This window comes from Cornus florida, unplaced genomic scaffold, assembly GCF_030987335.1.
Source record: "Cornus florida cultivar Cherokee Brave unplaced genomic scaffold, ASM3098733v1 CherokeeBrave_3.0.0_Hap2_Chr02, whole genome shotgun sequence".
NCBI classification, from domain to species: Eukaryota; Viridiplantae; Streptophyta; class Magnoliopsida; order Cornales; family Cornaceae; genus Cornus; species Cornus florida.
Genome location: NW_026775572.1, coordinates 41,398,130 through 41,416,165, shown reverse-complemented (window position 1 = coordinate 41,416,165; position 18,036 = coordinate 41,398,130). Strand labels below are relative to the sequence as shown.

Below are 18,036 nucleotides of genomic sequence, written 5' to 3'. Positions count from 1 at the left end.
TTAATGTTACAAACTCATGCATGCGTGGTTTGAATCCATTTTTCATGTGAATTTAATGGGTGTAAATTATCATTCCCACACTTGCATGATCAATTTTTTTTCCCTTTTAAATAGGAATGTAATTTTCTTTTTTATTTCTGAAGGCATGTTTGGTTCAGTTTTTTGACAGTTTTTGATTACTGTTTTATGAAAATTAGTTTAAAAAAAAGTTTGCTTCCAGTTTTTGATTGACAGTTTCTAATTACTATTTTATGAAAACTCCATGGAATTGCTATTTATAATTATCTAAAAACAGGTTTTCGTCTTCTGAGTGACAAACTAAGTATATCCAAAGACTTTTGTGAGTAATCCCTTAGGTCTTATATTTGAGACTCGAGGCTTTTGGGAATACTCTCCTTAATTAGGTCTTGATTTGGAACTCACCAAATGTGAGATCCGAATGTACTTCCATTTTCACCTTTTGATTCTAATGACATTTGATTAGATAGGTAGACCGTTTAAGATGGAGCTAGCTAGTTCTCCAATTTGCTTAGGAGAAATCCATTGTAGGGACATTCTGTTCACCATGTCAACTCTTTCGTTAGATTGATAGAAATTCTCAATCCAATACAATGAGAGCTCCCTTGCCTTATGTCAGACCTACTCTTTTGATTAATTAATTAGACATGGCTAGATGAAACTTGAAATTCGTGTAACTTCTTTCTACAATAATGCAAAATCATGAGTAAATATAGGGAATAATATTTGATTCTAATGACACTTACTAGCTAGTAGGGCACAATTACATAGATCAAAAGATGATAATGTCCTAAGATGAAGTTAGTTATACATTTTTCATCATTGAGTAGATGGTTTCTATCTCTCTCTTGATGAAACTTGAGTTTCATGTAAATTCTCAATAATCTAGCTAATGCAAAGTTGTAATAATAATATTGATAAGTTAGAACTGATTACGGTTATGGGGTGGGAAATGAGAGCTAGGTTAGGTTTGCAATAGCACTAGACAAAGTTGTGTACTGTAGTCTATTAATTGTGCTTGCCCTGAACTAGCAAGTAACTTGCATGCATAGCTAACACTTTTTCACATATATGTTTCATTTAGTCTGTGTTTGGTGCCGTATAGATCAAAGCAATTTATTGTTCCATCTAGTTAATGGCTTTTTGGTACACTTTTTGTATGATTTACCGCAAACATATAGAAAGCAATGGGATCAAGTTCGAGTGAAGATTTTGAAAGTTTTACAAGATGGTTACAAAGAAGCCAACTGGTTACTTTTTGTCTCCCCTCCTATGTACTACTCTAATCTCCCCAGTCCCCACTATTAGCTGTTGCCAGACTCAAACTGTATGCATGTATGCCATAGGACTAAGCTTGATTAAATGAGATGTAAGTGACAAGAAGTCCAACAATTACGAAAATATGCCAGAGAGAAAAATTACGGAGCCAGACTCTTCTACAATGTAGTATAAGTATTGTACTGTATCGAACGCTACACCTCATCTAGGTGTAGTTTGGTGATGTACTTTATATATTACATAATTTACATTTGCAAGTACCAGCCCATATTAGACAATCAATGTGTGCATTAGCATATGGTAATTAATACGTGACAAAGGAAACCTATAAAGAGTATAATATATAAATAACATTTGAAGAACCCTTTGTTTCATACGGGCCCTCTTAACATGGATTAATAAAGGACAAAATTCAGTGCACTGAGACTTGAGACTTTAGTTATTGTAGAAATTGAAGAGGGTCAGATAAATGCAATCTTTCCTTTTTATTTAGAAAAGTTATTTCTTATCAGCAGCCGGCCTACAGATCACATGACCTTTTAACATAGATTAATCCCGGTGTCTAATATCATGACTAGAATAAAATGGAATGTAATGTTTATGATTTCACAAGAATTATCTAAAAGCGGTTTATATACTAATCTTATAGAAAATCAATACACTATAATTCATCCAAAATAATATTTGTAGAAATATAAATGTATATCATGAGACCTACTGTGATTGCTTCAACACCTCTCTGCATACTGTGATCATCTTGACCACAAGATCATCATGGTCTATGGTTTATGCAAACCATTTTTCTGGCTATGGTGGGACCCCAATTAAGGAGGGTCCAATCGGTTGAAGGAAGTGAATTGATTGAACAGAGTACGTGGGAAACTAGAAGTAGATAAAATAACCATGCCATCTAAATTTGTTTCCAAGCTACTGTTTGTGTGTGAATCTCCATTTTCTCACCATATGAATTTGTCTCTATCTATCTGTCTCGACTCTAGATATATCAAATGGCCATGCAACTCAATTGTCTGTATTTGAAAAATGGTACTATGGATCAGTATAAGTAATCCAAATTTTCTTTCTCCTACAGTACTCCAATCCAACCATTACCCCAGTTGATATACATACACATATATATCATATATCCCTACATTTACTTTGTGACCTTTTAAGCAAACACTTCAAAGTTTAAAACCTCTCTTCTTCTTCTTATTCTTCTTCTTCTTCCTCTTCTTCTTCTTCTTCTTCTTCTTCTTCCTGATCTATATATGAACTTTCAAGATAAACTCTCCATGGATTTGGCTCCACCATCTGAGCATCTATGCTACGTCCGCTGCAATTTTTGCAACACTGTTCTTGCGGTAATATACATACAAACCCTTTTCATATAAACCCTTTTCAATCTATATTCATGACCTGGTTTCCTATAGAAAGCAGCAAATATATGTGCATATATATACATATATACACGCAGACATGTACAGGTCTCCTAAACATATCTCTTCAACTATCATTCATATCTATCTCAATCAGAACTATCACTTCAGTGCCTTTTCTAGATAGGGCAAGGCATATAAAGAAAGAAATGGTCAACATTTAAGTGTGTAAATACACACATACACGTATATATGAAGTTTCCTTTTCATGAACAGAACTATAGCATAAATATGTATTTAGAAAAGCCCATTTCAAATCTGATGCTAGAGTTTGACTTCCTTCTTTTCTTTTATCTTCTTCTTCTTCTTCTTCTTCTTCTTATTTTTTATTTTAATTCTTTGTATTATACAATAGTGAACCTATTCTTAATTTGAAGTTCAGCTTAAATTTTGCAAGCAGAATAGTATTTTTTTTTAATTTAATTTTTCTAGCTAGCTTCTTGAGTTGTAAATCAATTATGGAATGTGGAAGATCACTTTATACATCTCTCTCTGTTTCATAGGTTGGGATTCCATTTAAGAGGTTGTTGGACACAGTGACAGTGAAATGTGGGCATTGCAGCAACCTCTCCTTTCTTAGCACAAGGCCTCCACTGCAAGGCCAATTTCTTGATCATCATCAAACAAATCTTCAGGTTATCTCTCCACTCTGATAATCTGAGTAGACTGAGTGGCTTGGAATATTGAAGAATCATATACCTACATATACATCATATTGTTATGCACCAAAACAAGAAAAGAAAAGAACAAAGAATTGAAGTAAATTTGATTTCTAATAACTAAATGGTGCCTATTCCATGTATGGATAGGGTTTTTGCTGTGAAATCAAGAAGGGCCAGTCTTCATCATCATCATCTTCATCAACATCCAGCGAGCCGTTGTCCCCACGACCACCCTTTGTTGTCAAACGTAGATATTCCTCAACACGTACTTTGTACCGTTATCTAGTTAAAAAAAAAATTAAACACTCCTCATAACTTGTGATTTTATGTTTGATTTTTCGCAGCACCAGAGAAGAAGCACAGACTTCCATCAGCTTATAATCGATTCATGAAGTGAGAAAACTATCTATACTATATATGATTGATATTTTTTTTTTTTTCACTCCTAGTAGTACTAATAGTAGAAGGTAGTCATGTTCTTGTACACATATGTTATGTTCAGTATGAATCTAAAAACTATAATTAAATTGTTATACTCATGTATTAAAAATTTTACATTGAAAGGGATGAGATACAGCGTATCAAAGCAGCCAATCCTGAGATACCACATCGGGAAGCTTTTAGCGCAGCTGCAAAAAATGTACATTCTCTTCTGAGCTTGTTTTATGCATGTGATTTCTAAATCAAAATCATTTTCTTTTTTATATTTTTAATTTGGTTCATTCAATCTAATTTCTCAATAATAGTGGGCTAGGTATATCCCAAATTCGCCAACTGGTTCAATCTCTGAGAGCAACAAAAATGTAAGAACACATACGGACACTATCTTGAATGCTAAGACACTTTTTATTTTATTTAATTTCTTGAATATATATATATATATATATATATATATATATATATATATATATATATATATTTATATGCAACTGAAATATTACTCATTCAGCTTATCCATTAATGCAGGAATGAAGTCTTAATATCCATGTGTAATAGGCCATGATGCTGAACAACTCGAGACCGGCATGTTGGACTCTTTACTTCTGTCTTTTGCCCTAGCTTTGCTTACTTTCAACCCTTTTCATCTAGTTTATATCGTGCTTAGTGGTATTTGTTAGAGTTGGAAATTATGTAATATTTAACATCAAGAACTACTAGCTATTTTCTATTCCTTTATTGCTTGTCATTTGTGGTGTCAAGTGCTGTAAAAGCAACTTTTGTTAATTAATTTGTTGGATGTTTTTACTTTTCAATGAAGTCCTAAAAGACAGTATAATCTCTCCACGTTCTTCATTAATAGTCTAGGAGGTGACGGGCATTTGAATTTTGCAGCAGTACAACACGTAAAATCTAAAAGACTTATGCGTTAAAACACAAATACATTTTTAGTTTGAGCTTTTAGGAGATGTAAGGGACTGATTAAAAGAGAGAGGCTTAAAGAAAACAATTGAATCTTATTGGAATATTGACCAATGAGTACATACAACCTATTAGAATTGCTGCATATAATGGTCTCATTTAAATTTTTTGGTAAGTAGAGTTAGGAATTGTGTGGTGCGTGTTTACTGTTTTTTTAGCTTCTTGTTTCCATCCGCGCAACAGTGGTAGCCCTCCCCTTGCCCATTAACTCTCCCAACCCAGAAAAACAAAGATTAGATCCAATCTCTGGCACAACTATCAGTTAAAGATCGAAATTGGTATTTTTATTTGGAAGCATACATATTTCAGTAAATTTTTTTTTTTTTTTGGGAATTTTTAGGAAGTATATTAATATGTGTAAATTTAAATAGGCCCATGAATAGGAGGAGCACGGCCCGTATAAAACAAAACAAGAGCAAAAAATTGACCTAAGCCCAAATTACGACTACTACCCAAATTGTACAGCCCAAAATGGAAAAATAAGATTACGGTTGTTACCGGTTCCAACGGCTATAATTTTGATGTTTTTAATAAGAGTTACCAGACATGAATCTGGACCTCAGAATCCTAAGAAGATAAGGAATTAAGCTAATTTCTATCAGGCGGCTATAGAGGTGGTCTGAGAAAAGAAACTTAGCTAAGCACTCCTTTTGAACTAGAGGTATAAGTTTTTCTATTATGGATGTGTAAATTCACCAAAGAACAGAATTTTGAGAGCTAAAATATCCTCTTCTAGAATTTCTTTCGATTCAAATATGATTGATAGACGCAGATATGACAAGCTTGTTAATATTTTTTTGTCTTTCAGTGGTGATTTGTCCAAGGGCGTCTCTTTATAATTTGAGGCCTTAGGTAAAAAAAAATATATAAGAGTGGCCTTTTAATATCTAATATATATATAGTCAATTCAATTAATCTTTCTTATCACATAATTAATCTTAGAGTTATACAACATATACTTAATGAAAAATGAGGAAAAATATGTCAGAAATAAGGAAGAAAAAAAAAACAAATAAGATAAAAGTTAAAATAAGGTAGGGAAAGTTTTACAAATTATGGAGAAAAAATAAAAACAAAGAAGATAAAAGTTAAATTAAGAATATGGAAAGTTTTATAAATTCCGGAGAATATTTTTTTTTTTTGAATTAGGAGGCTGAGAGAGAGAGAGAAAAAAAAAAAGATAGAAATCTTTTGGCCCCTATTAAATCTCTATTGATTAGGGTCTAATAATCGATACAAATAAAGGAGGTTATAATATAAGGGGAAAAAATTTTTTTGGGGCATTTCTATTCGACAAGTTTAATAATAAGAAAGAAATAATATTTTTAGAAATGTTATAATATAAACAAGGGTAAAGTACACTAACACCCCCTGAGGTTTGCCAAAAGGACACTCAGATGGAACTTATATGTTTTTGGAACAATAACACCCTTTAAAGATTGAAAAGTGGACAAAGACACCCCTTGAAGCCAATCGACATGGAAAATTGACCAAATTGCCCTTTGATCATTTAGTGGACTTTTTTAACTTTACAAGTTAATAAATTGGACGAAACTACCCTTATGAACAATTTATGAGTACCAACATTGACACCCTGAAATAGGTGTATAGACTATATATATATATATATATATATATATATATATTTCTACAGGTTCCAATATGTGCTTTAATCTGGTCCTGCCCTTTAGAAGGAGTAATGGGCTTTTCTGCTTATTCTATTCTTTCATTTTGCCGCAATCATCTTGTAAACAACAGAAACAGGAACAAAGATTTCTTTACAAACAAAAAAAAAAAAAAAAAAAAATCCATATTTAGAAAACCCCATTTTAGTAAAAGAAAATAAATAAACCATTTTTTTTTTTTTTTTTTTGTAACTTAACAAAAAGATTTAAAGAAAGATCAAGGTTTCGATTGAAGATTTTCTCATCAAATCCACAAATAAAATAAAAAACAGAACAAAGATATATATATATCAATATTAAAGAGAAAAGTATGTTGAGAGAGAAATTGCGATGTGTGGAGACCAAAGTAGAACAAAGATACTGGTTGGTGGTACAGTGGTTAGATGGTTAGAAGATTATGGCATTACGAGTTGTTAATCTGGCACCAAGTGGCGCTAAACTTTGAGTGGGCAATTGCGTCATTTTGACAGGTATGAAATTTTGCAATAAATCTGAATTTAATAGTAAGGGGCAATTTTGTCTTTTCATATAATTTAAGACCTTGTTTGGATGGAATTTTTTTAAGCGGGTGTCATTGTCTAAAAAATAGGTAACTTTCATCCTTTTAGCAAACTTCAGGAGGTGTTAGTATACTTTACCCTATAAATAAATAAATTTTTTTGAAAGTCATAATATAAGGAAATACAAATTTTGGGGTATTTATAGTGGTTGAGTGATAATAGGAAGGAAATAAAAATTTTAGGAATGATATAATACGAAGAAGAAAAAAAAAAAAAAATTGAGGCTTTCTTATTGGCTGGGGCCTTAGGCAACCGCCTAAGTCGCCTAAGGGTCTAGCCACCCCTAAGCTACCCATATATAAAAGAAGATTGTTCCAGGATATGCATTATGGGGCCAATATAGAAACTACATTTTTTTTTTTTCCCCTGAAAGTTTAAGCAAATGCACACACCCACAATATTTTTCGTAGCAGGATTTGAACATTCAGTCTTCCATTTGATGATGAGATCATACTGTCTGAACTAATGCCCATTGCTAAAATAGAAATTAACCACGTTGAGTTTGTATGAAGGATCATATTGATGTTTCGAAGGAACAAAAGAAGAATATATGATAATTATACCGTTTGAGCTAATGCCCATTGTTAAAATCGAAATTAACCACATTGAGTTTGTATGAAGGATCAAATTGATGTTCTGAAGGAATAAAAGAAGAATATATTATAGTTTACTGAAAAATAAATTAATTTACTAGAAAATATAATTATATATATTATAAGTTTTTGTTATATCTTAATTTTAAATATTATCAAATATTACCTAAGCATGTAGTCACTAATGAGGTGGATAACTCTTACAAGGGGAACTTATTTCACATTAGATTGGATTCGGCTCGAGAAGTGAATGAGAATATATAGTGAAGCGCGAGACACCGACTTGTAAAAAGTTGGTATTAGAGTCAGACCAATCATTAATTCAGTATTAAAGTTAGACCCATCATTAATTCAGTGTCATGCCAAACGTCCCCCTGGAAGGTTTTGAGTCAGCATTCCCGGTAGGCAGAGTGGCTCGAAGACAACAAAAGTATTGCATTGCAAGTTTGGATAAAGAAGAATGTTACAAGGTATCATCACATTACATTTAATCCAAATAAGAGTGAATAGATTGAATGTTTGATCAGATCCCGATGCACAGTAACTCTCCCACCACCTTGCCCCACTTATGTTTCATGCTATTGGTGATACCTAAATTAGTGGGATGATGATGGGATAAGATTCCCTTGCAAAAAACAAATCCAACATTTTGCAATAGTTTTTAAATTTGTCAATGTGTCCACCAATCCAGCCATTTTCTTTTTTATCTCCCCCATTGAGAGAGTATTAAATATCCCAAGGTATGGTACCGGAGTCATCCCAACCTCCCAACCTTTGAATGTGTTAGAGATTCAGTCGATGAGAGGCGTGTGGAGCAATGATTGGGGATGTTTAAGTATGTTAGGGTAATCTAGTGGTACTTTCTCATTTTACAAAATAGAAGATGGATCGGACCATTCAAGTCCTTATGAGTTGCTCTTAGGGACATAGATTCGGAAGGTAAGTTCTTAAGGTCTCGCTTTTGGACCGCACTCCTGAAATTTCCTCTAACATAATAAAACATCCATAACCACAAGCCGATATACGTGCTCTAAGAAAGAAAGAAGGAAAAAAAAAAAAAAAAATCCTCACGACTCATGAAATTAAAGTCACCGTGGAAAATTTTAGAAAGTCTAGTTATGAAAAACGAATTAAAATAACCATGGATTGTAGCCTAGCTAAGTGGTAATTCCTTCCCTTCAAACGTATGAGAGTTCAAGTCCCTCCTTATAGGAACAAAGATAGGTAGTATAATTTGTTGGAAACTAGTTATGAAAACCAGTGTTTCTACGCATGAATGAAACTTATCTATGAATATGGCTTATGTATACCACGTTATACTACAACGTGAATGTGGACTGTATGTTGTTGTACCGTGAATATATAATGTGAATGGTTGCATGTTGTTCCATGCAGAGTTATGTATATCAGAACATACATAATTTAGGTCATGTTGTTGACCGGTTTTTTAACGTATCCTTTAATAGAAATGTAATACATGTGAAAGAAAAAAAATAAAAAATAAAAAATAAAAAAAAGCCACACACACACACACTTGTCATTAGATATGTTTATTGGAGATATTAGAAGAGTTTTTTTTTTCAACGTATCTTTAAGTTAGATAATTAAACTATTATCCTGTATTTTAAAAGTTCAAAAGAGTTCTTTATGAACTAAACCACTAGGCATATATCTATCTATCGTATCTCAATAGAAATTAATAGGCATCTTAGCATTACTGCATATACAAGCTATTTTAAGGATTTTTCACTGTTATTGCAAAGACAGTATCTGCTCAAGCGAATAGTGTATTTGCAGGCAAGTTAATTCTTACTTTGTCTTATTGTTTATAATATTATGTGATCTGCTATTTATTATTAATATTTGGTTTAATTAATTCTTATTAGGAATGTTGATTATGCCTATTAGATCTTGAGTACTATTTAAGCATGAAAGGATTTATGTACTTTTATACCACTACGTGTATCCATGTATACTTGGCTATGATGTTGGCTGTAGCAAAGGCTGCATAAGCATATGATTCAATTGATCTTTTACCATAATAGGAAATCATATTATATATATATATATATATATATATATATATATATATATTTGTGGACGGTTTAGGAGTATTTATTTCCTATTGAGCTGATACAAGTATTTATTTCCTATTGAGCTGGTACAAGGAAATCATATATAATGTACACACACACACACACACACACACATATATATATATATATATTATGATCGATCTGGATAGGAGAAATGTAATCACTTATTAGTTACCCTTGCTGCTTGGTTACATCCTTTTCTTTTCTTGCTTGACTTTGCCCTGCGCCCATTATCATTACATCCTTGCCTTCTTAGCATATTGCTTAACCACTAGTGCAAATCAATCCACAACCTTTGGCATATGAAATGAATATGAGTTCTGCTATCAAAGTTGCTCCATTCGTATAGATATATAGCTAGATTTAAGGTCCAATAATTCATTGATATGGATGACCCATATATGAAAGCCCATGATTATGGTACAGTTTGAAGTCAATTCGAATCACTTTGTGTAGATCATGGACTTGGAGATTGTTGGGTATGTGTAAGTCATGGTTTATAAGTCTGAGTTAAGGAACTGAGATTGAATTTTAAAGTATAAGTTTGCAGCTTATTGTAAGTAGGACTATGAGTTAGTATTGGTATGTTAGTATTTATTAGTTAATTATTAATTAAGGTGTTTGATAAACTCATGATATTATGAGTAAGAATTATTTAAATGTATTTAGTATTTAATTGAAGTGATTAAACTAGTTGTAGCAGTAGTCTGAGACTTACCTAATGATGAGTTTGTTAAGCACAATCAGGGACTATTTATAAGAGTGAATTACTCTTTTGTTATGGCCATTGGGTTAAAAGTGCCCTTAGTATGTGGACGTGGTCAAGGGCCATCTGGGTAAATAGACGTACAACCCAACCACATGTGTATAGTTGGTAGTTCAGGATTATTCAATTCACATCATTTAATTGGAGTGGAGCCAGGGGCTCATATGAGGTAATGACAATAGAACGCCAAATGGTTGAGGGGAGCCAAGGGCTCATGTGAGGTAAGTGGAATTTTAGTAATTTATAATTAGATGGGTTACAAGTTCTCAATTTGGGTTAATGTTATCGAAGGACATCATAGTTAGCACAAATGAAGTTGAGTCAATTTAATTATTAGTTAGTTTGATGACTGTAGATATTTCGTGGTTACATATATTTGTGTGTGTGTGTGTGTGTGTGTGTGTGTGTGTGTATATATATATATATATATTTTAAGTAAGGATTGACTTATTGAACGATGATAGTGTTTAACAATTTCTTGTTCTGCTTATGATCTCACCCCTTTATCACTTTTAGGTGCATATGGATTTAGCTTGCAAAGGAGGCTCAATTGGAGATGGAGATTTTGCGAATTTTTCACATATTGATTTTATTATTGTTTCTTAGCAAACATATTTTAATAAGGTTCACTTAGTTGGTGAATGTTTAATTTGTTGGTGGATGTAATAGGTTTCCTTTGGATTGATGGATTTTTTAAATAAAATTTATTCTTGCTGATTTACTCGTGGATTATTGTGGATGAATTAGATGAGTTACATACTAGATTTTAGTATAAGACAAGGGTTCTTGTGTTAGAATTTTTGGGGCGTGACAGTTTGGTATCAAAGCCTAGGTTTAAGAATACTTGGGTGAAGGGAATGTTGTAAAGATAGGATTTAAGATATAAAATGTGTTGTGGAATGCGTAAATTATCTGCTTTCGTAGCATGCTCTATCTTAGGTATGATTAATATTTAAGACTAATGATTATATCATTCTTCATTAAATAGGTTGTCGGGAGCTGGTAGAGGCTGAGGACGACCTACTAGAGGCAGAGGTCAGGGAGATGCCGTTCAAGGCGGTACAGGCCGCGGCATAGCTCAGATGGACGAGGCACTTCAAATGCCAAATCCTAATGTAGAACAAGTTCCCATAGCTACATACAAAAGGGACATACGCAAATTACGAACTATTGAGTTTGTTAAAGCTTCCGATCTACTTGATGCTAAAAATTGGATCGATGACATAGAAAAGTATTTTGAGATGATGGACTGCACTGAAATGCAGAAAATGATGATAGCTGCATTTTTCTTATTGGGTGTGGCACGCCAATGGTGGCAGACTATGACTAGGACTACTATAGATATAACCTCTATGACTTGGGAAGAATTTAAGACACGGTTCTATGAAAAACATTTTCCACGGTCCATGAGAGAAAAGAAGGCGATTGAATTCATGGAATTAAAACAGAGCAACACAATGACGGTTAGTGACTACGAGACAAAGTTTATAGAATTCTCTCGATTTGTTCCTCACATAGTGGCTAATGAGGAACATAGGATTCGAAAGTTTGAGTGGGGTTTGATCTCCCATGTCAAAAGATTGGTAGTTGGGTATAGGTATGACACTTATGCAAAAGTTGTGGAATGTGCCATGGCAATTGAAGAAAATAACAACAATATTTTTTTTTGAGAATAAAAGGAGCAACAGTCAGAAAAGAAAGGAAAATGAAAAAGGTATTTTCCAAGAAGCTCAAGGAAGTAAGAGTGATCAATTCCAACGTAGCCAATAAGGTACAAGAGACGAACAAAATGAGCAGAAATAAAAGTAACAAAAGATTAAAGGTTCTGGACAAATCAAATCAGTGGGGCCAACAAAAACCGGATAGGAGCCATATAAATTCTGGGGGAAATGTTATATAATTGTTTAGAGAGCAGACATATGGCAAGGTTTCGTCAAAAGCCACATAAGAGTTCTAAGACAGGTGAAATGGAAACGCAGAAGTAGGAGGAAGAGATTATGAATGAAGAAGTGGGAAATTATTATTATGATTTTTTTTTCTTTAGCTATTTGCATAAGAATAAAGTAGAGGTTTAGGGTTACTTATTAATGATTGTTAAGCATTATTTTCTTTGAACATATGGGTTGTTCTTCGCATTTGACATGAATAAATTTGGATTTATAAATGTTGTAAATTCATTGATTATTATTGGATGGTTGCCATTATTTTATGACCGAAAAAGTTAGACGACTTTTATTTTATTATATCTGATTGCATTTTAGAATCAGGATGACTGGAAATAAAATTAATGAGGACCAACAGAAGCAAAAGGATAATTTATCGGCTTATATGCGAGGCTGAACTCAAAAGGCAAGAATGGATATCAAAAGTTCTGTTCCAATAGGTGTTATCCCAAAGTACAAACAGAGAAAGGTTTCTTGCGTACGAGATTGGCCTCCATTTTGCGGACCCAATGCAAACCCAGTTCCTCTCAAAGAAATGAAAAGTGAAGAAGATCCTAAGGCGGAGTCTCAGGACCATAAATGAAAGTACATAAATTTCGAGGACGAAATTTCTTTTGAGGAAGGTAGAATGTAATACTCGTGAAAAAAAAATACACACACACACATTTGTCATTAGATTTGTTTATTGGAAATATTAGAGGAGTTTTTTTTCAACGTATCTTTAAGTTAGATAATTAAACTATTATCCAGTATTTTAAAAGTTTAGAAGAGTTCTTTATGAACTAAACCACTAGGCATATATCTATCTATCGTATCTCAATAGAAATTAACAGGCATTAGTGCTTTACTGCATCTACAAGCTATTTTAAGGATTTTTCATTGATATTGTAAAGACAGTATCTGCTCAAGAGAATAGTGTATCTGCAGGCAAGTTAATTCTTGTTTTGTCCTATTGTTTATAATATTATGTGATCTGCTATCTATTGTTAATATTAGGTTTAATTAATTCTTATTAGAAATGTTGATTGTGCCTATTAGATCTTGAGTACTATTTAAGCATGAAAGGATTTATGTACCTTTATATAACTACGTGTATCCATGTATACTTAGCTAGGATGTTGGTTGTAGTAAAGGCTGCATAAGCATATGATTCAATTGATCTTTTACTATTATAGGAAATCATGTATAATATATATATATATACATTATATATGATTTCCTTGTATCAGCTCAAAAAAAGAAATATATACTCTCAAACCGTCCATATATATATATATATATATATATATATATATATATTATGATTTGGATAGGAGAAATGTAATCACTTATTGTTTGCCCTTGCTACTTGGTTAATCCTTTTCTTTTCTTGCTTGACTTTGCCCTGCGCCCATTATCATTACAGCCTTGCCTTCTTAGCATATTGCTTAACCACTAGCCTAAATCAATCCACCGCCCTTAGCATATGAAATGAATATGAGTTCTGTTATCAAAGTTATTCCATTCGTATAGATATATAGCTAGATCCAGTGGCGGAGCTAGTGTGTGCCCAGAGGGGGCACACGCCCCTCCTGACCTGGCCCCGCCTACTATAAAATATAGTAATTTTTATTTTAATTTGTATATTTATAAGGAAATTTCTATATAATGCCCCCCCTAAAATTTTAAATTTCTAAAATTATCTTTTAAATTTTTCTTTCCTTTTTCTTTTGCTCTTAATATTCCTTTGATTTCCTTAAAAAAAGTTAAATTTTCCTTCTGTACTCAAACTCTCTATATATATTTTTTTCCTTTCAAATTTCTCATTTTTCTTCCCTTTTTCTTCTTCTTCTTCTTAATTTTTTTTTGGCCCCCTACTTCTTAAACATTTTTCTTTTTGCACTTAAGAATGATGTATATAGTATGTATTTTTTTCTTCTTCTTATTTAAATTATATATATATATATATTTTTACACTGCGCCCCCTCTGAATTAAAATCCTGGCTCCGCCCCTGGCTAGATCTAAGGTCCAATAATTCATTGATATGGATGACCCATCTATGAAAGCCATGAATATGGTATAGTTTAAAGTCAATTGGGATTCGATTTTAAGCACTTTGTGTAGATCATGGACTTGGAGATTGTTGGGTATGTGTAAGTCCTGGTTTATGAGTCTGAGTTAAAGAATGGAAAGTTCCAGTACAAAAACCTGAATTGTTATTAGTGATTATCTTTATTATATCCTTGGTATTGAGGAAGTTGAGTGCAGTTGATGGCAAAATAATTTGAATGATGTTGAGATTGAATTTTAAAGTATAAGTTTGCAGCTTATTGTAACTAGGACTATGAGTTAGTATTGGTATGTTCTTATTTATTAGTTAATTATTTAATTATTAATTAAGGCTTTTGATAAATTCATGATATTATTGTGAGATATATATTTTGAAGAGATTGTGAAAAATATATATTTTGTATATTAGTTAATTTCGTTGTCAAAACAAGTCCGATCTAGTTGTAAATGTTCGGTTTTCAAGGTTAAAGATCGGATGCAGATTTGAAGAAGTTCAACTGTTCATGGGTTACTACACTCTGAGATGATGAGAACAATGCTTTAGAAAGGTATGTGAGTGAGTGAAAACACTTTAGGAAGTTTTAGAAGTTTGAAGTGTTAAGGAAATTTACATTTTGTCCTTTTGGTACTGGTAGCCTAAATCTAGTATTACTTATGTCCTTTTGGTACTGGTAGCCAAATGAAGGATTCACTTCTGTCCATTTGGAACCGGTAGGAACTACTTGGTACCGGTAGCCAAAGACTGAAATAGTAGCCAAAGTACGTCAGAATAGGTTCTGTTTATCCTGAACGGGTACCCAATCCAAGTACCAGTTCAAAAAGTCCTGATCAGTATAGAACTTTAATTTCCTTATCCGTTTTGATTCTTTTTGGACCAAACTTCTTTCAGAGTCCTATGCACGAAATTTTCTATATTTTCAGAGGGACTAGGATATTCTAAACTCTATATAACCCTGATAGTCATTTAGGTTGAGATACGGATTTTGGCGTACAAAATTTAGATCTATTAGAAAGTCATCTTTGAGAGATATTTTTATTCAGAAAATCAATCTGATTTTTCTGATTTTGTTTTTGAGAGCACACACATAAACACAACAGTGATTTAGTAGTGTTGTTCTCTATCTCATCGGAATTGGAGCATAATCGAAGATTCAGTAATTTTGAAAAAGCAGAATTCATTCGTTCTTCGTCAAATTCAGATCTAGAAAAAAAAAGGGTGAAACGATCACACTTTGAAGGGGTCAAAGCATTTGTGGAGTGTTGTTTGATCTACCTGCAACTCTCCTACAGAGATCAAGAGTAAGCTTGAGGTTGAGAGCTATTGGACGGGTGAGTCACAAATCCAGGGATTGTCAGCGATTGGTTTTTGGTAGAACGATAGGGTGTGAGACTGAGTCAAAGTTTGGTATAATTTGCTTCAAATATAGTGGACCGTTTATCTCAGGACTGCTTAGTCCAACGAGGTTTTTCCTATTACAATTGGTCTATTCTACCAATTGGGGTTTCCTCGCTAAAATCCTGGTGTCATCTCTCAAACTATATTTACTTTACTTGCACTTTATTTTTGCTTTGTGGTTTGATTTTAGTTTTATTTCGGTAAAATTAAAATAAGTAAAAATTGGATAAAAGAGCAAGTTATATCTATTCACCACACCTCTAGGTTATCTATCCATATCATATTCCACAACCATTCCGCTGCACACAAACTCTCAACAATTATGAGTAAGAATTATTTAAATGTATTTAGTATTTAATTGAAATGATTAAACTAGTTGGAGCGGTAGTCTAGGACTTACCCAATGATGAGTTTGTTGAGCGCAGTCAGGGATTGTCTATAGGAGTGAATTACTCTTTTGTTATGGCCATTAGGCTAAAGGTGCCCTTAGCATATGGATGTGGTCAGGGGCCATCTGGGCAAGTAGACATACAACCCAGCTACATGTGTGTAGTTGGTAGTCTGGAACTATGCAATTCACACCATTTAATTGGAGTGGAGCCAGGGGCTCATGTGAGGTAATGGTAATAGAACGCCAATTGGTTGAGGGGAGCCAGGGTTTCATGTGAGGTAAGTGGAATTTTAGTAATTTATAATTAGATGGGTTACAAGTTCTCAATTTAGGTTAATGTTATTGAAGGACATCGTAGTTGGCACAAATGGAGTTGAGTCAATTTAATTATTAGTTAGTTTCATAATTGTAGATTTTTCGTGGTTACTTATATATGTATATATAGATTTTAAGTAATGATTGACTTATTGAACGATGATAGTGTTTAACAATTTCTTGTTAAGCTTGTGATCTCACCCTTTTATCACTTTCAAGTGCACATGGATTTAGCTTGCAAAGGAGGCTCAATTGGAGATAGAGATTTTCTGGATTTTCCACATATTAGTTTTATTATTGTTTCTTAGCAAACATATTGTAATAAGGTTCACTTAGTTGGTGAATGTTTAATTTGTTGGTGGATGTAATAGATTTCCTTTGGATTTGATGAAGTTTTTAAAATAAAATTTATTCTTATTGATTTACTCGTGGATTATTGTGGATGAATTATGTGAGTTACGTACCAGATTTTAATATAAGACAAGGGTTCTTGTGTTAGAATTTTTGGGGCGTGACAAGAAAATATAATCAATACATGTTGCCATGGTTGTCGATGTATAACCAAAAGTTGTGATGGTTGTCAATGTATAAGCAACAATTGCGATGGTTGTCGATGTATAAGCAACGTTTGCGAAGAGGTGTGACAGTTGTAGGTTGGGCCAATACAACCCGTTAAAACACTGCATCTAATAGCTGCATAGCCTAATGAATGAAATTCAGTTCTTGAATTAAATAGGTGAAATGGTTGGTGAACTGACACACCCGATCCCAATAGACACCATGTGCTCTATAAATACCCATTATCTCCATTTGGAAATTTACGCTTAAAATGTTCATTCATTTATTCTCTCTCGCTCTCTAAACTTGAACCCAACCCAAATGGGTTTAAGCCATAGGTCAATTGATCCGAGCTACTTAGACCATAATCTAATTTCACTGAGCCATATTAAATTGGTCCGAACCATTTGGTTCGGATTAAACTAAATTAAGCATTCATATAGTATATATATATCTTTGAGTCAGAGAGAGTATTATACAGAGGAGGTTCGTTATATCCACGAGTTTATACTGCTACTAGTAGAAGTAAATCATTATATCATGGGAGACAAACGCCATAGAGTCTGTCAGCACCATGCGGGGCGTAAATTGTCTTAACGACATAGTATCAGATACTAGCTTCAGTCCAGGTTTTTATTTATTATTATTATTTTATTGCTTTAATTTAAATATTTTATTAAATATTGAGTTGCATATTTAATTAATTATTTTTAATATATTATTAATTATCTCATAATATATTAATATAAAATTAATTATTTCTTAAATGTCACCTAAAGTATATATTTATCAACATAATTAACATCAATACCGCTAGATGATGTAGTCTAAATGGTACTGACTGACATCTAAAAAAAATTTGTAGGCACG

General features: G+C 32.9%; 2 protein-coding genes across 2 annotated transcripts; both read left to right on the top strand.

Moving 5' to 3' along the window:
* The first annotated feature begins 1,205 nt into the window (after window positions 1-1,205).
* LOC132296113 (protein CRABS CLAW) lies at window positions 1,206-11,590 on the top strand. The gene is made up of 9 exons (XM_059794352.1): window positions 1,206-1,221; window positions 2,578-2,657; window positions 3,236-3,367; window positions 3,542-3,641; window positions 3,739-3,787; window positions 3,959-4,034; window positions 4,141-4,276; window positions 4,391-4,501; window positions 11,502-11,590. The coding sequence occupies exons 1-9, from the start codon at window positions 1,206-1,208 to the stop codon at window positions 11,588-11,590; spliced, it is 789 nt and encodes a 262-aa protein (XP_059650335.1).
* Window positions 11,591-11,595: 5 nt separating this feature from the next.
* Window positions 11,596-12,183, top strand: LOC132296112 (uncharacterized). Its single transcript, XM_059794351.1, has one exon. The coding sequence runs from the start codon at window positions 11,596-11,598 to the stop codon at window positions 12,181-12,183; it is 588 nt and encodes a 195-aa protein (XP_059650334.1).
* The last annotated feature ends 5,853 nt before the right edge of the window (window positions 12,184-18,036 follow it).

Excerpts from the sequence above, each read along its gene's own strand:
- LOC132296113 (XM_059794352.1), top strand. Across the intron at positions 2,658-3,235 it reads TTTGCAACACTGTTCTTGCG|GTTGGGATTCCATTTAAGAG; the intron begins GTAATATACATA and ends TCTGTTTCATAG. Across the intron at positions 4,277-4,390 it reads CTTGAATATATATATATATA|GCCATGATGCTGAACAACTC; the intron begins TATATATATATA and ends CATGTGTAATAG.
- LOC132296112 (XM_059794351.1), top strand. The coding sequence starts at position 11,596 with ATGGACGAGGCACTTCAAATGCCAAATCCTAATGTAGAACAAGTTCCC.